This window comes from Pyrus communis, chromosome 3, assembly GCF_041283825.1.
Source record: "Pyrus communis isolate YQ-2024b chromosome 3, ASM4128382v1, whole genome shotgun sequence".
Lineage (NCBI taxonomy): Eukaryota > Viridiplantae > Streptophyta > Magnoliopsida > Rosales > Rosaceae > Pyrus > Pyrus communis.
Genome location: NC_142567.1, coordinates 5,202,675 through 5,225,942, shown reverse-complemented (window position 1 = coordinate 5,225,942; position 23,268 = coordinate 5,202,675). Strand labels below are relative to the sequence as shown.

At 36.9% G+C, this 23,268-nt stretch overlaps 2 protein-coding genes across 2 annotated transcripts; both read right to left on the bottom strand.

Moving 5' to 3' along the window:
* Positions 1 to 2,910: 2,910 nt before the first annotated feature.
* On the bottom strand, positions 2,911 to 5,992 carry LOC137716561 (peroxidase 47). Its single transcript, XM_068456015.2, has 4 exons — positions 5,639 to 5,992; positions 4,205 to 4,393; positions 3,750 to 3,912; positions 2,911 to 3,515 (listed from the first exon to the last, which is right to left on the bottom strand). The coding sequence occupies exons 1-4, from the start codon at positions 5,849 to 5,851 to the stop codon at positions 3,133 to 3,135; spliced, it is 948 nt and encodes a 315-aa protein (XP_068312116.2). The 5' UTR covers positions 5,852 to 5,992; the 3' UTR covers positions 2,911 to 3,132.
* Positions 5,993 to 16,460: 10,468 nt separating this feature from the next.
* On the bottom strand, positions 16,461 to 18,162 carry LOC137714536 (putative 2' cyclic ADP-D-ribose synthase BdTIR). The gene is made up of 2 exons (XM_068453730.2): positions 17,675 to 18,162; positions 16,461 to 16,572 (listed from the first exon to the last, which is right to left on the bottom strand). The coding sequence occupies exons 1-2, from the start codon at positions 18,160 to 18,162 to the stop codon at positions 16,461 to 16,463; spliced, it is 600 nt and encodes a 199-aa protein (XP_068309831.2).
* Between the last annotated feature and the right edge of the window lie 5,106 nt (positions 18,163 to 23,268).

The window sequence follows — 23,268 nt, the reverse complement described above, 5'->3', positions numbered from 1 at the left end:
GCTCTGATGACCTTGTCGGGGTGGCTTCTGGCAGCACCTACCATGCCTTTTTTCGTGTTTTAGACGCTGGTTCGTGCTATAGTATGATTTAGGCATAACAATCGCCCCAATAGGTCGAGCTTGATAATTCTTCATCAACAGCTGATTCTGCTTTTCAGCGATAAGTAAAACAGAGATCGAATCCGAAAACTTAGTGAACTTTTGAGCTCTATATTGTTGTTGTAGGACAATATTAGTAATAGAGAAGGTCGAATAGGTATTCTCCAAGAGATCCTCTTTGGTCAAAGTTTCGTTACAAAACTTAAGAAGTGATCAGATTCGACAAACTTCATAATTATATTCATTCGCAAACTTAAAGTCTTAGAAGCGCAAACGTTGCCAATCATGTCTTACTTCAGGCAAGAAGATGTCATTTTCGTAATCAAAGCGATCAGTCAAAGCAACCCATAGTGCTCGTGGATCCTCATCAGCAAGGTACTCGATTTGCAATGCATTATGATTATGTCTTCAGATGAAGATCATGGCAGTGGCTTTCTTAGCTTCGCCAACCAGGTTGTCCATCAAATCTTCAATGGCGGATGCAAATTCTTTGCAATGAGGTGGAGCTTCACATCTTTGACCCACTTATGGTAGTTCCTTCTAGAGACCTCCAAAGCGGTGAAGTCGAGTTTGTTAAAATTCGACATGTTCCTATCACAAAATAAGGGACAAGATGTGATTAGTGTAATGGAGAAAGAAAATCATTCCATTCACATAGGAGTAGAACATTCAGGTTCTAATAGACATGTATTGGTTAAAATTCGCATGAAAAAGCTTTGGATTTTCTTGGCTGATGTTTTCAAGGAAAACTTCAGGTTTTGAAATAATTATGAACCTCAGGTTCATATGTTCCTGCAGACAAATGCAAATATATATATAGAAATATGCAACATGAAAATATGCAAATAGAACTTCAAGTCTATAATTATAATTGAATTAATTATTTAGACTTCGGGCCAAATTTAAAGTGTGGGTGAAAAATTATAAAACCCATCGGGCCTAAAATAATTAGGCAATTAAACTCGGGGCCCAAAAAACTTAGACTAAAGCCCTCTGGTGGGCTGAGTAAAACTAGTGCCGTGAGGTCCAGACCCAAAACTGGGTTGAGGTAGGCATAGGCCTAGCATCACAAAAAACGGACTGCAGGTGCAAGCCCAAAAACAGAGGCCTAAACGGGCTTTAATCTGATGCTTCGTGGACACATGTACCTGGGAGGGATGCAATCTTGTGCGTCGTGGTACATGGCAGCCATAACAGCCACGCGGGTTGTGATCCTTTGTGGTGAGAGACACGGGAACACCGTGGCCTAGGAAGGCCAGTGCTTTGGGCCGATGAGAACTCCAAAGCCCAATAGGCTGGTGCTCACCGAGAACGGGCCAAGCCCACGTAGGCTTGGGTTTCGAACTAGACACCCTAGTGTGCGCTGGGTAAACTTCGCCGGAGAAGACGACCGGATTCACTGCTTCAGACGGTCGTTTCTAGGTGTAATAATCACGGCAAAGAACCGTGGGTTCAACGCTAACCCATAAAAGTAAACGGAGAGTGGTGACTCTCAAAGTTTGTGTTAGAAACCCTAGGAAAATAATCAGAATTTCGAAGAAAAATCGATGAGATTCAAAATGAATCTCAGCCAAAAACTTGTCGAGGAGGGGGGATACAATCTGTAGGTCTTCAGGACGAGGACCCAAGATCAGGACTGGGCTACAAACCCATTTGCGAGGAAATACGAAGCCATGGATGGTATCAAGTGTGTTCTAGGTTTCAAACCAGAAGCTCATGGCTTAGCATATGGTCTCGCGGCTCGACCATATAGGCTGCAGGCCTGGGCAAGCAGCTCAAGTTGCGGCTCAAGGTCATGGGTTCGAAGAACCCTAGTGTGTTCCGATTTTTGGTTTTTCTTTCATTTTTTTTTTCAATTAATTCAAAGCATATATAATTTGAATGAATGAACATATATCTGATGCAAGTCATGGCAATATCAAATTCACATAATTCAAAAATTATGAATATAATGCATACACAATTTATGTAGAATCTAAAATTTGAAAAACGTAAAGTTGGATCATGCAATATTGTGAATGTTCATGCTATCAGGACTGCAAAAATATCGAGATAAAACCATTGTTTTGGAAAAACCTGGTTGCGTGATGATATAGATGAACTGGTTAATTTGATGCAGAAAGCTTCCACGTCAGATTCCTAAGCGCAACGATAGGAGCGTGCTATTAACGTGTTGTGGCCTATTGTATCTGACAAGGTGAAGAGGGTCGGCAGCAAAGAGAGAAGAGAGAGAGATATGTTTGTAGAATTGTGTAGAGGAATGTACGTGTTATTCCCTCCTACGTAGTGCCTTTATTTATAGTAATAAGAGGGAGAAGAAATCCTTCATCCCTAAAGAATACAAGTCCATATAGGAAAGAATAACTAGAAACAAATCTAATTTAGGATTTACACAATCACACTTAAACTAGAAAGTTTCCAACATATACTTAATTATAGAGAAAAACACTAATATAAAAATAAAAAAAATAAAAATAAAAATAAAAATAAAAAAGCAATCTGTAACCTTAGCAGAATAACCAATCCTAAAACGAATAAAAATACACTAGCATATCAGAGGGAGATTGTGCTTGTACGTAGTTTCCGGCACCACCACTCAATAGCTGCATGCTTTTATTGTGTAAAGCGTTGTATATCGTCCGTCAAGCTACTGACTTTCTATAGAATGGAGATGGTACCAATACACACACACACACACACACACACACATACACACATACGTTTTATCATGGTCACACAAGAAATTACTTGTTCACACCTTGTTTTGTGTCACTTAGTTGATGATTGAGTTTTGTAATTAGTACTTTCGCCTTTACGCTAAATGCAATCTATATAACTATATAAATACAAATTCTACAAAGAAACCATACAAGTTACAAGCTCAAAGGACCATATGATGTTATGTAAATTATCTACATAATATGTAACTTATCTACTAAATAATGACATATATTGTTTTGCCCATCAATAATCCACAATGAACAACAGATGCATGCTCAAGTCTCCCCACACAAAAGTCCTCTCGTCTCCTCCTTAGTTGATTTTGCGGCAGTCTTTTCTTACTTCTCCTTTCGAACCTTCCTTGACATCGAGGGTGCTCATTTTCACCATCGCCTGTTGAAAATCTAAGAAGAACATAGCTTGGTTGAAGGCATAACCGTTTACAATGTTTCTAGTTCTTGCACTGGCAAATAGGGTTTGATCAGAACTCAGGACTCCAGCCTTCCTTTGCAGTCCGTTGAAGTAGACATTATCAAAAATGTTTCTCGTTGCATCGAAGGGTTGCTCCGCGTTATCGCCTGCGCTGCATGTTTTGGCCAGTTGCTTTGCAAAGCCTGAATCTAAATTTGGATCCACAGTACCACTCAATCGGTTTTTGAATGAGGAGCACCTGGCTACTCCTAGTGTGTGAGCACCTACAAAGTACAAAAATATCAATGTAAGTATGCAAGCATTAAACTTAAAATGTTCTCTAATATGACAATCCGACCGTCAATTGGGTAGGAATTGAAGGACACAATTGAGAAAGTAACATTTTAAATAATCCAAAAAATAAAAAATAAGGGCACCAATTGACAGAATAACAGTAGAACATATCAAGAAAATAATGCCGAAATTTGTAGATTGTAAATTGCAGCAGATATGTGTACCAGATAAAGCAACCATTTCTTGCGCAGTAAATCCATGTTGCCCAAACATTGTGATGAGCTCAGAGGCATTCAAGGTGGGTGGAGGCAGATTTCTTGTGTCTTCTATTTTAGACCTACTTCCATCCTTTCTTCCTTTGGGTATGTCATATACCGGACCCCCAGCCTGTTGTTATAATGTCCCATTAAAACAAAACTTAGGTTGAATCATTTCTCAAAAGACAAATTAATAATAAAATGATAATAAAGGATGAACCAAAAATTTAATTTTCGAGTATGCATGAATAACATAGGGCAATTGATGAGTGAGAGAGGTGACTTCCTCACATCATTTTTCTTTCTCTATACACGTTTCTTTTAGTATTTGAATTGAATAAATCCAAAGAGAATCAAGAAACATTATAATAACAGTGTGTAAAAAAAGAAATAAACGTGCAAAAATAATTTCTCGAACTTACCGCAAAAACTGCATAAGTAGAAGCCATTGCAACTATGTCGGCGCAAGAGACAACACCAGGGCATTGTTCTTCAAGTTCCTCTTTTGCATCATCTATAACTTCATAGCCACGCAAGCTCAAATTTGCTGGGGAGTCCTTCTCAGCCTTGTTATCTTTTGTTGAATCCAGGAGAATTGACGCATCACATCCCTAATTATCCAATAGTTACGAAGCCAAAATTCTATTTTAATTAATAATTGAATATATGTAGTGATCGAATCCATAACAAAATTTCTTTAATTGAATACTTGACCATACACAAGGGAAGAAATTTTTTTTTTTTTTATTTGGGTGGGTGTGTAACGTGTGATGATCTGCCGATTGGAAAGTGATCATATGTGAATGACAAGGGAAGGAGTGAAGATGTAACACAGCACTTATTACAAAACAAAACAAAAAAAAAAATGAAGGCCTTTTTTATAATCATTTTGGTTTCTAATTTTAACTAAAAGTAAAAGGAAAATGTATTATTAGCTACATTTCATGTGAATTTCATCTTATCCATTTTCTTCAATATATTTCCCAGTATCTCTAACAAAAAAAACCACAAACTCAAAACAACATCGTGTTAAACATCTTAAGATACTAAATAGAAGAAAATATTTGAAAATATGAAACTTTAACGAAAAACTCCTGGTACTATTCACTTTAAGAAAAAACCATACTTTTACACTAAAAATTTAATCTTGGTACTATTTACTTTACCCCTTATTTTATCCTTATTGTTAAAACTCAAAGTTTTCAAACTTTTTTCATTAGTTTTCCTTGAAAATATTTGCTAAAAGCAACTGAAAACACAAACATGAAAGCAAGTACATATATGTATGCATTATTTTTATACCATGCAAACATTTTTAATTGCAGAACAATATTTGGCTACTCAAAAATGAGTAGGAACTCATACTCAAAAATTTTCAAACTTGTTCGTTGTCAATTTATAGAATTTCGTGTTTATAATCAGTACCATGTATATTATAAATCAACCTATAACAATTGTCTCTGCAAAAAAAATCAATTAAAACTAAGGTCGTTTGGTCATCAAACTGTTTAAAAACAAATGAACGATATTGGTAAAAATATTATGAACCGTCCACATATTTACTACAATAGGTTGACTTAACGACCTTAGTTTTAATGATCTTTATAGTGTGATTCATAATATGAACGGTTCTGATCATAAACACAAAATTTTATGATTAAAACACTAAGAATTTTAAGTATAAATTTTTACTCATCTTTGAATAACTATTTGTTATCAATTGCATGGTGATCTCGGCACACCAAGCCTATTGTTGTGCTATAATGAAAAAACTATTTCAAAAGATTTCAAATAATGAGAAAGGAGATATTTGTGTTGTGTCTTTAGAGAGAGAGAGAGAGAGAGAGAGAGAGTACCTCTATGAAGCAGTCATGGAAGTGCATTCTGATCAGACCTGCTGCTAAAGTTGGATCGGCGTGCAAGGCTCTGGCGACTGTATTTCTGACAATAAGTTCAGCCATCGGACAGCTCATAATGTAATAGCCCATACTCAAACCATTTGCTCGAAATGGGAAGCCACTAATCATTTGCATTAGTAGAAACACTACAAACTGCTTAGCAATAACCATCTTCGATGATTCTAAAGGGAAGATCTTGAATTCAAGTAGTAGTGAGAGGTAGTAGTACTAACTAGCAAGATTATAATAGAAGGCTCAAGAAAAGAGGAGTAATTGTTAGAATAAAGAGTGAAGGTAAAGTGCTTTTATAATGATTAAACGAAAGTTGCCGGCCCAAACTTAAAGGGAAATGAAAAGTTGAAGACGACAATGGTTTATCATCAATTTTAATTAAATTATGAAAAATGTCATTATCATTATCTATTTATACCATTATTTGTATCATTTTTTTAATAGAAATAAGATCGACATATCTTGGTAGGCCTTACTTTTATTAGAAAGATGATACAAATAATAATATAAATCAATAATAAGTGTAGCACTACTTAAATTCTAATTTATAAGGAGGTATATCAAGTCAGGTGCAAATAAATAAGCACTCTGATGGGAACTTTAACGAAAAGCTTCCGATACTATTCACTTTAACAAAAAATCACATTTTACACTAAAAAATTAATTTTGGTATTATTCGTTTTACCATTTATTTTGTCATTCTCGTTAAAATTTAAAGTTTTTAAGTCATTTTCAATAGTTTTTCTTTAATTTAACTTATATTTGCAAAGTTACCACCCCAATCTTTATTAGATGAAAAAGAAAAGTTGAAGATAGACAGTGGTTTATGATCAATTGTGCACCTAATGGTCCATACAATACAAAAAAATTTAATATAATTAATGGATGCTAATTGGAAATAGTTCGACACGTAAATAATGCACCATGGGGCACTGAACCATATTGGAGCCAAATGATGCATGCAAGTACTTTCCACACTGAAATCGAAAGACGATTAAGATATCGATCACACAACAAATTGAAATGCGGTTAATTAATAATGATATCTAAAAACATATTAGATTAATCATAAGAGTTGCGTTGAGGTTTTGCATGGATATAATTGGATTAGTATAACTGAGTGGTGGGCACGGAAGTCAAATGACAAAACGAAAGTGGGGATAGTGAAGTGTATGCACTATTTATACCACGACCAGAAAAACATGTATAGGCATATATATATGTTGCTCAGCTGGCTTCCATTGCAAAGGAGCCTACCTACTCTCAGGGTCCATATCTTTTTGCGAGAAGTGGAGGGGAGACTTATTTGGCCAAAGAAGATATCAATTTATGCGTGCAGGTCAGCAGGCTAACATCATTGTCATACATATGTTTAATTTCATTTAGTTGTGGTATCATATTCTATATGTACATGTGTGGAGATGGGGACATGCTTTTACTTCAAGGAAGTGGTATGTGTTGGACACTTGAGGATATTTACAAATGGAAAACTGATCTCCCAAGAAGCGAGGTTGCCTCCAAACAAATGTTAAGTATCCACATGTAGGCTTTCTGTCAGTAATAAATACAGCCTAATCATCCTTAGTTATACCCTTCCTCATCAAGATTATAATGCTTAGTGAACATTAATCTCTTTCCAAGAGAAATGTTCAAAGTGAGCAAAGTTCAGGTGGCTCATTACTCGTAGTACAAAATATGAATTACAACAATCATATATGATCTTCAGTTCGTGACTTACTACAATTAAAATATAGTTAATATATGGTCAAGTAAGCAGTAAATAAGTTCCAAAAATTTGCTGGTATTGTTATAAAAGAGTTAAAGTTTGAGAGAATAACCTTTTTAATGGTAGGTGCAAGGTAGATGTAAAATGCCACACTAAAACTATAGCACAGGCAGATAACAAATAAAAGCAGAGAAAATAGATGATGTTACTGATATTTTTCTCTCGTTCACTTCTTCTTTTCTTTCCTTGTAACTTAAAAACATGCGGAGTGCTCTATTTATAGAGCAACTCCAAACTGATGCAGTTAATGCATCTTGAAATTTATGAAACTTCGTCTGACTATACAATCTCTTTCACTTTACATGGGCATTGAAAACTTTGCCCATGCAGAAGACTTTCACAAATGAAACTGTGGACATTCATTGCCCATGAGACTTTTCAACACTCCTCCTTGGATGCCCACACATCAACATGAGTTGCCTCGTTAAAACCTTGCTTGGAAAAACCCAATGGGAAAAAACCATAGCGAAGGAAAAAGAGTACAACTTTTCCTGGATCGTTGATATAGTGTCAAGTATGCTTCTGTTGCCTCGTTAAAACCTTGATAGGAAAAACCCAGTGGGAAAAATCCTAATCGAAGGAAAAAGAGTACAACAAGCATGTATCAGGGATGCTCCCCCTTATATGTATCTCCCCCTGATTCCGCATTCTCCAAATTTAGCTGTTTGGTAAGTCGACGTAATCCGATTCCTTGCACTAACTTCTGAAATGTGCACTTTGGTAGAGATTTGGTGAACAAGTCTGCCAGATATTCATTTGAACGGATTTGTCTGACTTCAATAACTTTAGCCTTCTGAAGCTCATGAGAACTGAAAAACTTTGGAGATATGTGTTTAGTCTTATCACCCTTGATGAATCCTTCCTTCATTTGGGCAACACAGGCTGCGTTATCTTCATGGATGACAGTTGGATTGTCTGTCTTTGAAGTTAAACCACATGAATTCCGGATATGATGGATCATTGATCTTAACCAAGAACATTCACGACTTGCTTCATGTAAAGCAAGTATTTCTGAATGATTTGAAGATGTAGCAACTAATGTTTGCTTGGTTGAGCGCCATGAGATTGTTGAATCTCCATTCTTAAACACATATCCAGTTTGTGAGCGGCCTTTATGCGGATCAGAGAGGAAGCCAGCATCTGCATATCCAACAAGGACCTAGTCATCTGAGTTCTTTGAGTAGAATATACTCATGTTTGTTGTCCCATGAAGGTATCGCAATACATCTTTGATACCCTTCCAATGGCGAATTGATGGAGCAGAGCTATACCTTGCTAACAAATTAACTGAAAAAGCTATATCTGGTCTAGTACATTGTGCTAAATACAACAAAGCACCTATTGCACTCAGATATGGTACTTCTGGACCAAGGACCAGCTCATCATCTTCAAATAGATCTTTCTTAATGTCCAAAGAACGAACGACCATTGGCGTACTTAGTGGATAAGCCTTGTCCATACCAAATCGCTTCAAATTTTTTTCAATGTAAGCTGATTGGTGGACCAAAATTCCACTAGCACAATGCTCGATCTGCAGGCCGAGACATTATTTTGTTTTCCCAAGGTCTTTCATTTCAAATTCGCTTTTCAGATATTTAGCAGTTTTATTGAGCTCTTCAGGAGTCCCAACTAGATTCATATCATCAACATATACTGCCACTATAGCGAATCCAGAATTGGATTTCTTAATGAACACACAAGGGCAAATAACATTGTTGATATACCCTTCTTTGATCAAATACTCACTGAGACGATTATACCACATTCGTCCAGATTGATTCAGACCATACAATGATCGCCTTAATTTGATCGAGAGCATACCTCGTGGTTTATTACTTGTTTCAGGCAACTTAAGTCCTTCTGGTACTTTCATATAGATGTCAGTATCTAATTCTCCATATAGATACGCAGTGATGACATCCATAAGTCGCATGTCAAGTCTTTCTGAAACTACTAAACTTATTAAGTAACGGAACGTGATTGCGTCCATTACAGGAGAGTATGTCTCCTCATAATCAATTCCAGGTCTTTGAGAAAAACCTTGTGCAACGAGTCGTGCTTTGTATCTTGCGATCTCGTTTTTCTCATTGCGTTTCCTTGTGAATACCCATTTGTAACCCACGGGATTTACACTAGGCGGGGTTTGGACTACTGGTCCAAAAACATTCCGTTTTTCCAAGGAATTTAATTCTGCCTGGATTGCATCTTTCCACTTAGGCCAATCCTGTCTCTGTTTGCATTCATCAACAGAACGGGGCTCAATATCATCACTTAAGATGATTTCAGTGGCTACTGCAAATGCAAACATATCATCGATGATTATTTCATTCTGATCCCACAATTCATTTGTACATGCATAATTTATGGAGATTTCTTTGCTTTCATGTACTTCTGTCTCTTCAGGGACAGATGCCTCATCAAGGACATTTTCTTTTTCTGGAAATCCAGAATTATGAATTGTGGATGTATCATTCATTTTCTCTTCCTGAATGATTTTTGGATTCAGTTGTGCCCTCGACTTTCTCTTTAGAGGAGCTGAATCTTTTGAACCTTGGGGTCTACCACGCTTCAGGCGTGCACCAGATAATCATTTGCTGCCACTTTATTTTGTCCAACAGGGACATCAATTCTTGCAGGTGCATTTGCAACTGGTATATGTGATTTTGTCACTTTCATAGCATCATTAAATGCATCTGGCATTTGATTGGCAATGCTTTGAAGATGAACGATCCTTCTCATTTCATTTTCACATTGAATGTTGCAAGGATCAAAATGAGACAAGGTGGGAACAACCCATGTCAGCTCTTTCCGTTCTTCTGGAACAGTCTTTTCTCCCCCTAACGACGAGAAAACTGTCTCATCAAAGTGACAATCAGCAAAACGAGCTGTAAACATATCACCTGTCAAGGGTTCCAAATATCTAATGATAGATGGTGAATCAAAACCCACGTAAATTCCCAGTCTACGCTGAGGTCCCATTTTAGTGCGTTGCGGCGATGCAATAGGCACATAAACAGCACAACCAAAAACTCGTAAATGAGAAATGTTTGGCTGATGTCCAAACACGAGTTGTACTGAAGAGTATTGATGGTTGGCTATAGGTCTCAATCGAACCAATGATACAGCCTGTAAGATGGCATGTCCCCATGCAGAGACTGGTAATTTGGTTTTCATAAGCAGAGTGCGAGTTATTAACTGAAGCCGCTTGATCAATGCTTCTGCTAAACCATTTTGAGTATGGACATGAGGAACAGGGTGTTCAACATCAATGCCCAATGTCATGCAATAATCATCAAAGGTTTGAGACGTAAATTCACCAGCATTATCAAGTCGGATTGACTTAATGGGATAATCTGGGAACTGTGCTCGTAACTTAATTATTTGAGCAAGAAGTCTCGCAAAGGCTACATTCCGAGTAGACAAAAGACAAACATGTGACCATCGGGTAGATGCATCAACCAAAACCATAAAATATCGAAATGGTCCACATGATGGTTGAATAGGCCCACAAATATCCCCTTGAATTCTTTGCAGAAATGATGGGGATTCAGCATCAACCTTTAGTTGTGATGGTCTAATTACCAACTTCCCTTGAGAACAAGCTTTGCAAGGGTTATCATTTGAGGCAGCAATGTGTCTGCTCACTAATGGATGTCCATTAGAGTTGGTAATGATCCTACGCATCATGGTAGATCCTGGATGACCCAGACGGTCATGCCAAAGCATGTAAACTTTTGAGTCAATGAACTTCTAGTTTATAACAGTATGTGATTCAATTGTCCTTACGTATGTATAATATAATCCACTCGACATACCACGCAACTTCTCCAATATACGCTTCTGGGTATCATTGGAGGTAATGCATAGATACTCCACATTTTCTGCACTTTTCGTTTCAATGTGGTATCCGTTTAGACGTATGTCTTTGAAACTCAACAAATTTCGAGTAGATCGAGTAGCATACAATGCATTCTGTATGGACAATATTGTTCCATTTGGTAACATAATCTGGGCTTGCCCTGAACCTTGAATTACATCTGAAGGTCCTGATATTGTTGTTACCCCTACTCTTGTAAGTCTTAAGCTTGAGAAATACTTTCGATCACGAAATATTGTATGTATGGTTGCACTGTCTGCAAGACAAATATCTCCGCCATTTCTCATGTTCTGAGAATAACCACAAATTTTATCCATGCTCTCTGAGTAAGAGAATCAGAGTTAAAAGCAAGTTATAACAAGAAATTTACATGCCACTTTTATTGAATCTGAAAATACTACAAGTTCAGCATAATAAAAGTACATTAATGATTCAATCAGACCGGTATACTTCATTTCCCCTTTCCATAATAAAGTTTGGAACATCTAGATGAGTTGTGTTCAACTGCCCTGATAAGTCAAACACTGGATCAGGTATATCCATTGGTCTAGCCTGGTCGAGAAAGTTAGTCTCGACACCCTTCTCCTTGAGGGAGGCTTGATATAGATCCACTAGATGTTTTAGGGTACGACAAGTACGCGCCCAATGCCCATTGCCACCACACCTATGGCAGGCTCCTTCAGAGTTTTTAGAAGCATTGTTCATATGAGCTTTGCCTTTGTGGCGATTCGCATTTTTGAAGCTCGGGCCTGAATTATGCCTCGGAACCTGGTTGCGAAACTAAACTCCATGGTTCTTGCCTTTCCTATTCCATCGACCTTGCTTGTGGCCACGTCCTCGTTTATGACTATCACCACCAGAGGATGTGGCGTTCACTTCGAGGGAAGCAGCATTCACTTCTGGGAATGGTGCAGATCCAGTAGGTCGGGAATGATGGTTTTTCATCAGGAGCTCATCATTTTGTTCAGCTACTAAGAGCACAGATATCAGCTAGTTGTACTCATGTAGCCTCGCGCTCTATACTGCTGCTGCAGGAGCACGTTGGAGGCATGAAATGTGCTGAGAGTCTTTTCCAGCATATGCTCCTCAGTAATAATATCCCCACAGAGCTTCATCTGAGAGGTAATTCTAAACAATGCAGAATTGTATTCTGCCACTAACTTGAAGTCTTGAATCCTCAGATGAGTCCACTCATAGCGGGCCCTTGGAAGAATCACCGTTGTTTGGTGATTGTATCTGTTTCTCAAGGCATTCCAGAGAGCTAACGGATCTTCAACAGTTAAGTACTCGCTTTTTAGCGCCTCATCAAGATGGCGGCGAATGAAAATCATGGCCTTTGCCCGATCTTAAGAGGATGAGTTGCTCTCTTCCCTGATGGTATCTCCAAGATTCCCTGCTTCCAGATGGATCTTGGTATCCAGTACCCAGGTCAGGTAATTCTTCCCGGTAATATCCAGGGCAGCAAATTCAAGCTTCGCCAAGTTCGCCAAGTTCGCCATTTTCTTTTCTAAAAGAAAATGAGATGTGTAAGAACTTGCAATAATATGTATTCCTGGAGGAATATGATGTTAGAACTTCTGGTTCTTACAAATTTTTCATTTTGATCTTCACGCCAAAATGATAAGCAGTCGAAACTTCTGGCTCGAGATTTTCAGGGTGAATGAGAAGGGCGATCGTACCGCACAATTCTCATTGAAATAATGTAATATAGAATGGGTGATTATACCGCACCACATAAAATTGCAATGAAATTAAACAGCAGGTAAATTCGAATATGCAGGGTAGGGTGTGCGATTATACCGCTCCACCTAAAAATTGCAGTAAAATTAAATCTGCAGTCCAAGATAGGCGATGATACAACACCGTCTTGGATCGCAGTAAGAATAAATTTGCAGTTCAAGATGGGCGATTGTACCGTACCATCTTGGATTGCAGTAGAATTAACATAAATAAATACTGGGTTAGTAATCAATCTCTACACCAAACAAGTAATCAAAGATGTATGTAACCGTTAGTTGGAGAACTAAGAGCAGGCATGGAGCAAACAACTCGTCGCGAGGGTACACGGCGCAGTTGAGGCAGAGGAAGAAGATGAACAGTAAAAACCTTAACGGAAACATTTTTTTTTTCTTTCTTTCGTTCGTTCGGCGAAGAGAGATGAGAGAATAATTATATTTAGAGACTCGTGCTGATAACGTGTTATAAAAGAGTTAAAGTTTGAGAGAATAACCTTTTTAATGGTAGGTGCAAGGTAGATGTAAAATGCCACACTAAAACTATAGCACAGGCAGATAACAAATAAAAGCAGAGAAAATAGATGATGTTACTGATATTTTTCTCTCGTTCACTTCTTCTTTTCTTTCCTTGTAACTTAAAAACATGCGGAGTGCTCTATTTATAGAGCAACTCCAAACTGATGCAGTTAATGCATCTTGAAATTTATGAAACTTCGTCTGACTATACAATCTCTTTCACTTTACATGGGCATTGGAAACTTTGCCCATGCAGAAGACTTTCACAAATGAAATTGTGGGCATTCATTGCCCATGAGACTTTTCAACAAGTATAGCTTTCTATTGGTGTTTGAGCCATAATAAAAATAAGATCTGTTATGGGGACAAACTATTGTTATGTATGCAAAAATCTTACAACTCCGGCCTACCAACTTCGAAACCCAATTGAAATCTTACTACAGGACTCAGATGACCACCTCACTTCATCCCAACCCGTCCAAGGGCTCGAACAAGATTTTTACCGAGGCTCGTCTGCCATAAAGAAGACAAGACTCGGGAATATCTCGCCTTTTTAAATGACGATGTACATGTCATCTGAAACGCTGATATCACCACTGTGATCCTGAAAACCGCCACAAGACATAGCTAAAAGTTGTAAACATTAAGAAAGCTTCAATGAATATATTCTTGAGAATTACACAGAATGTAGAGGAAAAAGAGAGAGAGAAATGTATTGATTTCTTGACAATCTTGTTATGATTACAATTTCAGTTATATATTCTCACTTTCCTTAGCTGCTAATCTTCCACCTCCTTATCTCAACTATAATTCTAACAGCTTTTAACTACTTCTAATAGCTCATCTCTTTAATCTATTGACAAATGTCATTTAGTTTGACCCTTGATCTTCTCTTCACTTGGATAGCTATTTTCTTGTTCACTTGGATCCTTATAAAGGCCACTTAACCAAGAATTATAGTTTTTGTTAATGCCAAATGACCAATCTACCACTATTCCAACTCAACGATATGATCGAGGTTGCTCCTTCCTTATTGTCAAATACCTTTAAGCTCAAGACCTTCGTCAAATTCAATCTGTATGATGTACAAAACCTTGAGTGATTCTTTAATCAACCCAACTACTTTTCAACACAAACTCAATTACTTTTCAACAAAACTCCTTAACACTTCAGCTACAATCTTAAAGTCTTCTTTCTAAACAAACACATCCTACGATCCCTGAGATCTAAAATTTTCAGTTCTGTCACCCTATGGTATGATTTGGTTGACGTTCCAAGTGCCTTAATTCTCTCATAGGCGTGTGTTTTGTACTAAGTCCAATATGATAGTAGTGTTCTCAGTAGACTCATGTAGATCTTACTAGAGTCTTACTGCTTTCTTTACATTTCAAGTCATATAGCTCGACCCATCGACCTAATTTTACTTTTGAAAACATCTGTAATCTCGAGTTCAACATGATATGAGTACTTTGTGTTTTTCGCTTTAGTTTCTATATCGCTTTCATTTACTTTTTAGGCAAGCATACACAAAGTTACACTGAATTTTAAGTCCTTGTTCACTCGAGATACGTAAAAAACTTAACCGAGTCAGCATCCCACTCGGAGCACTATCTTTGGGTATATGCGCAACTTTCACACCCATTCAAATGCAAACACTATATGTTGGTAGACTCCAACTGGCACGGCTATTTTCTCTTTCTCCCGAGATTGAAGGCAACACTCGGGACAAATACGTGTTAAACATAGTCCAGACTTTGTTCGAATTTTGACACCAACAAATTTTTGGAACTTGATCAAGGTAATCGCTTAGCTTGTGATTTTGTATAATAGGTGTATGAACACATTTGCAGCAAACATTCATGTCTCACATAAAAAACTCTAAAATATACTTTGAAAATGAAAAATCACTTAAAATCATTGTTTGTAACAATCATATATCATCCATATACTGAATTAAGACGTACCTTTATTATTCTTATGCTTTAGAAAAGAAAAAAGCCATTGTCTAAGTCACTTTAAAAAAAAATATTGTTAATTAATAAGGAGAGGGGGAGAATTCGAAACTCCAACATTAATATTTAGAGAGAAAAGAGTTTCGAATCTAGAATGCATAGGTAGAAACCAACACCCTAAACCACACTCTGTCTAGGGGACTATTTCAACCAGTACAGTTGCTTCTAATTGCTTACCATTTCCAATTCTTAGGATATTTTTCAGGGATGTATTCTTCCCATCGAAGTTTTGCAAGGGCCAATCAAGGTAATAAGTCTAGCTAGAGGTAGAATTACATGAATGGTATTAATTTTGGCGTATGCCATCTGGTGCCAGAAGTCTTCTAGTTAATATAAAGTCAACTTCATAGGCCGGCTTGGTAGTTGGTATATATGCCCCTTTTGCTGCTAACGTAGAAATGTATCTTTTTTGAATTCCTATTTGCCTTTAACATAACCCGATAAATTCATCCACATCCAACTGTACACTTCTTACCTTCTGTATAAGTAATTACTACAATATACGCACCGATCAAAGAATTAAACTGATGAACAAATATTCAGAAATTATCATGAACAAAGATTGATTGTGTCACGGGCATTTATTTCTTATTGAAAAATTTGTAACACATACAAGTATACAACTAAAAAGAATGCAAATTACAATTACATGTCAATTAGCAAGCGCGTAGCTTCAGCTTTGGTGTCTGTTACCAAGAAATAAAGAATTAAACAATGTGGAAATAATAATTAAAATCGTTGCATACCATATTAACTTTATTGCAATATGAATTAACTAAAGTAATCAAGGATCATCAGTTCATGTTATGATGACAACTTCACTAATTAGCGTGAGTCGTAATTATAAACGGAATGGAGTTTTTGGACGCTGCATGGAACGCTTTTCGTTCTCAATCTCTATCAGGCTGTTGATTACAATATCTGCAGCAGTTGTTACAACATCTGCCATGTTCCTATAAAACCCAAAAGAAACCGCAAGTAAGGAAAGCTAGCAAGAAAATCAAAAGTGATCGACTGTTGAAACATTTCCTGATGTACTTTTTCGTCTATACATCGTTGGCCTACCTATTACAGTGCTGCTGGCCTAATCTACATGTAAGTTGTCAATAGATGATCAGTTGTTTGATTACCAGTTCAGTTTAAGTTTTTTAAAAACATAAAAACTGAAACCTAAAAGTCAATTTTGAAAACTTAAGAGCTGTTTGATATTCATTTTATTTTTTGTTTTTTCAGTTTTAGCTTTCATGTTTTGTTAAATTGAAAACTTATTTGGCAACTATTTTTAGTTTTCAATTCTCAAAAAAAAAAAAAAAACTAAAAAACAAAAGTCAAATTTTGAAAACTCAATAAAGTAGCTTCACTTTTTTATTTTTAGTTTTCATTTTTATCTAAAAGTTGAAAATAGTAACCAAACGAGTTTTGAGTTTCCAATTTTTTTTTTTTAAAGGTGAAAACAAAAGCTAAAAAACTTGTTTGGTATCAACTTTCGAGGCCATTTGATAACCATTGTTTTCATTTTTTTGAAAACTGAAAACTTATTTGGAAACTACTTTCAATTTCCAGTTTAAAAAAAAAAAATGAAACAGAAAACATAAGGCCAAATATTGAAAATTCAATAAAGTAATTTTCACTTTTTTGTTTAACAGTTTTTTAAAAATAAAAATTGAAAGTATTCGTACCAAATTGGTTTTTAGTTTTCAATTAAGAAAAAAGTGAAAATAAAAACTAAAAACGAGTTATCAAATGGCTCTTCAATGAAAAATGAAAATGAAAATTCAAAAATTGAAAAAAAAAATTCTTGAGTTTTAATATTTGGTTTTCAATTTTCAATTTTTATTTGTTTGAAACTGAAAGTAAATAATAAATGAGTTTTCTATTTTGATAAAAAAAAAAACTAAAAACTAAAAGCAAAATGGTTATATGGACCTATGGGGCACAAATTAATTAATTTTTTTCAAAATATTATAAGTATTGCTGCTCTATATAAACCTAAAAGGAAAGAAAGGATATAGATTGACAAAAAATGAAAAAAGAACATAGATTCATCGATCTTACCCTTTTGACGAGCTGTACGTTAACCCCACGGTGCTCCTAGCCTCCTCAAGAGCCAACCTAAAACTTTGTAGCTTCTCCGGAGGACATTGCCCATTGTCCACGACACAAAGCTGAGAGGGTTTAATGTCACAAAATATGGGAATGACCTTCTTATTGGACTCCATGATTAGGGCCAGTTCATGAAGGCAAAAGTAGGAGTCACAATAATTAGGTGAAAACACAGCAACACCAACCTTACAACCCCTTATTGCACCATCAATTTTATCAAACAGTTTATCTCCAGGTCTCATGGTCCTGTTATCTAAGAAAGGGCGCAAGTTGAGTAAAGAAAGATGGTCGTAAAGCAAAGAGACGATTGTTCTCTTCGTGTCGATTCCTCTATGGTTAAGAAACACATCGCAAGATTTCGTAGCGCGTTCGGCCAACTGGGTTTGCTTTTGGTAGCTGAAAAGATTGTGTTTCAAGCTAATGGCTGCTGAACGGTGCATGGTTTTTTGTATGGAACCCTAGTTTTGTTCTTCTGCCTTGTTCTTTAATCAATTGTCTGTTGAATAATGAGACTTTTGGTGCATGCCAGATGTGCTTTGATTTGCACCGCTTTAAATAGAGCCTTGACGCCTCTATTTTCCAAGTTAATTCTTTAGAATGGAATGTGTTACTGTTCAAAATTTGACGCTCCCAGTTAAATTTTGGAAATAAACTAATGAAAACCCTTCAAACACGTTGAAGGTCCCTCTCTGTGTGAAGTTGCCGTTACTGTAATACACATATAACATGCATTGGGAAACCTATTAAAAGTTAATGTTCTCTTTTTTCCACCAAATTAATGTCGAGGTCCAAATATAATATAAAATGCACGTGTGAAACCTATTCAGCGAATTTCATTGTCAGTTCTTTCTTCTTTGAATTCCGCAGAAATTCAAAGTAAATTCTTGTTTGTATACTTCAATTAATATTAGTATTACTATAAAGGGAACAAACTAACATATTGGTTTATTGAAAGTCTTACAAACCATGAAAAGGGTTTCTTTGACTGTTTGAACGATATACTTGGTCGCAAATTATAATAAGGTCGCCTCCTACGCAAATATATTTAAATGCTAATAAGTTATTAATTCATTACAGCGATAATAACTTGTTTGGACCATTCTACAAAATTTCTCATAATCTAAATGACTCATTGTTTATATATTATCACCGAAAGATCAGCCTTCAAAAGTTCATTGAAATCGGAAGCAATTTGATTATCTAACCATCACCTAGTAAGTGGATAATAGGGCCAATTCTGAGGGTGTACAAAAGGTGCTACCACATAGGACCCCACCCTCGTTTTAGGAGGCCCCAATTTTTTTTTATATGTACACAGTTACATGTAAAGATATTATTGCATTACTCTTCCATGCTAGTTGTGGTTCTGCTCTGCTATATTTATTTTTATTTTTGCAAATTTTTATACTTATTAAGCGGATAAAATTTAAACATGAACATGCAAGCTGTTTTGAACCAAGGACCTTTGAAGATAGGAAACAATTCTCCAGTCACTCGAGCAAACTTATTTTTGCTGCAGTACTACCCTGTAATATTTCAATTTCTAACAAAACTGAAAAAATAAAAAATTCAAAAATAAAAAATGACAAACAAAATATAGCAATTAAAAACAAAGGGACTCCATCTAAATTTTACAAATAATCCATAATTTTTAGGTGGCGGATGAACACAATGTTATGAAATATTCAAAATAATAACGAAAGCACCAAAGGATTTCCGATTTGACTTATATTTTGAAAAAATAAATTATGAGAACCTAAATAATGAAAGGTTCCGTTCTTGTGATAACAATGTGGAGTGGGTCTAGACGAATGATTAGTAGTTTATATTATTTTAAGTTATTAATTGGTTAACGTCTTAGCTGTCACATCCCGGCCCAGGCCCCCACCACATCCCGGGTTTGACTCCATCGTAACACGAATTTGTCTGCTTTGGGCCCCGATCACGCCCTCACGGTTTTGGTTCTGGGAGCTCACACGAGAACTTCCCAGTGGGTCACCCATCCTGAGAATGCTCTCGCCCAAACTCGCTTAACTTCAGAGTTCCAATGGAACCCGAAGCCAGTGAGTTCCCAAAAGGCCTCGTGCTAGGTAGAGATGGGAATATGCATATAAGGCTTACAGGATCCACTCCCCTAGGTGATGTGGGATGTCACAATCCACCCTTCTTAGGGGCCCGACGTCATCGTTTACACACTTCCGGCCAGGGATTGGCTCTGATACCAAATTGTCACATTTCGGCCCGGGCCCCCACCACATCCAGGGCTCGACTATACCGTAGCACAAATTTGTCCGCTTTGGGCCCCAATCACACCCTCACGGTTTTGTTTCTGGGAACTCACACGAAAGCATTCCCAGGAGGACGTCGGGCCCCTGAGGGGGGTGGATTGTGACATCCCACATCGCCCAGGGGAGTGGATCCTGTAAGCCTTATATGTATATTCTAATCTCTACCGTAGCACGAATTTGTCCACTTTGGGCCCCGATCACGCCCTCACTGTTTTGTTTCGGGGAACTCACACGAGAACTTCCCAGTGGGTCACCCATCTTGGGAATGCTCTCTCCCGAACTCGCTTAACTTCGGAATTCCAACGGAACCTGAAGCCAATGAGTTCCCAAAAGGCCTCGTGCTAGGTTGAGATAGGAATATACATATAAGGCTTACAGGATCCACTCCTCTGGGTGATGTGGGATGTCACATTAGCACTCATGTGTGTATATTTCATCGTGTATAGGACCCCTTGGTCCCCTTCTTAGGAGGTATCTCTTTAGATGAATAGTTGGAATAGAATTATTGTTCAAGGCACTACACGTTGAATTTTAACGATCCAAACCAAGAAATTATTAGATCCCCATCTAAGTATCTTCCTTACAATAAAATTGAGATTAAATCCTTGAATGAGGTCCTTTAAATTAAACGGTTAGGTTCATTGGATTGCATTGATGGTTGGGGTCATATGCAATGGCAAAGTCATAACTTTATAACAATAGAATCAAATTACATATGCTTGTAAAAATTTATCATATTTTCATTGATATTGTGCATGACGTCTTTTCCTATATTAGAAGCCTGTATTACACCAAAGGAATGACGGGAAAAAAAAAACGACTAATGTTGTTTGAACCATAAAATGACCAATTTTGGGATTAAAACTCCTTACATTCGGAGCCCATTATTCTAAGTTGGTTTTCATGAACATTTGGGTTATAGCCTCATGGCTTTTCCATGACTATGGGAAAATTTGTCTTGGTGTGGTGAAAAATCATGTGGTTGTGTGAGACATTCTCAATTGTAGTCTGCAAATGAAGATATTTTGATGAAGATGAGTGAAGGCTAGGGTTTGGTGGAGCGCAAATATAGAAGAGCAAGGAGAAAAAGAAATAGACAATCAACCAAACAAACAAACAAATCTCCCAAAAACCAAAGGAGTAAACCTCTTCAGTCAATGATTTCAATCAAGCAAAGCTTTCTCATCTCTTTCAAAGTCAAGGCTTCGTAATTTTACAAGTATTTCTCTTTACGAAAAACTATTGTAGTAACTTTGTTATATATTAGTGTCAATCTCTCTTTGAATCACCATTGTCATTTTAATACAAGCATTTAACAAATTTCTTCTTCTGTTTGAGTCAACGCTTGAACTCCTAGTGTCGCTTTAACTCACCATTTACATATTGTGGTTTAATCTTTCTACATAAGGAAATTCCTTAGCATTTAAGGAAAGAAAGAATCTAAGTTGAGTTCTCCCACTCAATGGCACAATCTTTTAGTTAGAAGTCAAATACGTGTAATACATTTCCCTCACAAATACACCATCTAGTAGCGGCAACTAATACGCTCGCAATTTTCAAAGTTCATGTTCATTTAAGTTCCCAACCTACATGCAAGACCCATGAAAAATTTAAAGTCCAAATTTTAAAAACACATTAAGCATATATGCCATATAACCATAGTAAGGAGCATTGTAGGAGGACGTATGTACAAGAAGTTGACAATTTAAAACCACATAAAATGCAAAATAGGAGGAAAATAAGGAAATATAGTAATGTAAATACTTGCAAAGTTACAAAGTTAGGCATCAAACTCTTCTTCACCATATCCCTCCAAGACTCTCCGTGTCAGACTCAAACTCAACTTCTTCATCATCTCTTTCTTCTTCTTTCGTGTCATCATCTGATATAAAATCTTCTTCATAAAGTTCCCTTACTTCAACATTTTTAGAACTCCCCCAGGCTCTAGGGAACTACCTACCTCTAATGTCTCTCTAATTCCCAAACCAAACTCAAGTTCTTCATCACTACCCTCCACAATCCATCCTTGAATCATACTAGCTTCACTTGCAAGTAGTATGTCCACTTTCTTCTCTTTCTCTCTTTTCTTCTTGTTCATAATCCTTGCATTAAATTGGACATAGACTAAATTAGATAGGATATTTTTTTTCTTTTTTAATTTCAAAAAAAAAAAAAAAAAAAAAAAAAAACCGCGTAACTGCCTAGCCCCGCCTAGTCGCCGCCTAGAGCCTAGCCGATTTTTCCAACCAATTTGCAAGAAAACGCCTTGGGTCACAACCGCCTAGGTTATTTTTTAGAACACTAATCAGAATATACAAATGAATATTATTATGACTAGCTCATTCCCCCACCAACCTAGTGTATATAATATTATTTGTTAAACAATGGTAATTTTTTTTGTCACAATTTAGTTAATAAAATAAACAAAATAAGATAAACACTCGCATTTATTAAAAAATGGTAAACAACTCGATTCTTTCCTTTGGTAGATAAGAAGTGTCACATCCCAGTCTCAACTCTATCGTAGCACGATATTTTTTTCTTTGGGCCCCGGTCACGCCCTCACAATTTTGTTTCTGGGAACTTACACGAGAACTTCCTAGTGGGTCACCCATCCTAGGATTGCTCTCGACCAAACTCGCTTAACTTTGGAGTTCCGATGAAATCCGAAGTCAGTGAGTTCCCAAAAGGCCTCATGCTATATGAGGTGGGCATGTACATATAAGGCACATCACCCCCTCTCCGTTGGTCGATGTGGGATATTACAATCCACCCCCCTTAGAGGCCCAACATCCTCATCGACACACTCACACCACACGGGAGAGTGGCTCTGATACCATTATGTCACATTCCAGTCTCAACTCCGTCGTAGCACGATATTGTCCGCTTTAGGCCCCGACCACGCCATCACGGTTTTATTTATGGGAACTCACACGAGAAGTTCTTAGTAGGTCACTCATCCTAGGATTGCTCTCTACCAAACTCGCTTAAATTCGGAGTTCCGATGGAATCCGAAGTTAGTAAGTTCTCAAAAGGCATCGTGCTATATGGAGGTGGGCATGTACATATAAGGCACATCACCCCCTCTCCGTTAGTCGATGTGGGATGTTACAAGAAGTGTAAATTATAATAATATTTGAAAGAACACAAAGATAAGGAAAGGATTGTTGGAAAGAAAAAATTACTTACCAGGTTGGAACAAAGGAAGCAATATTGCATTAACAATTGTCATAATGGCTGAATGTAAACTTAATAACG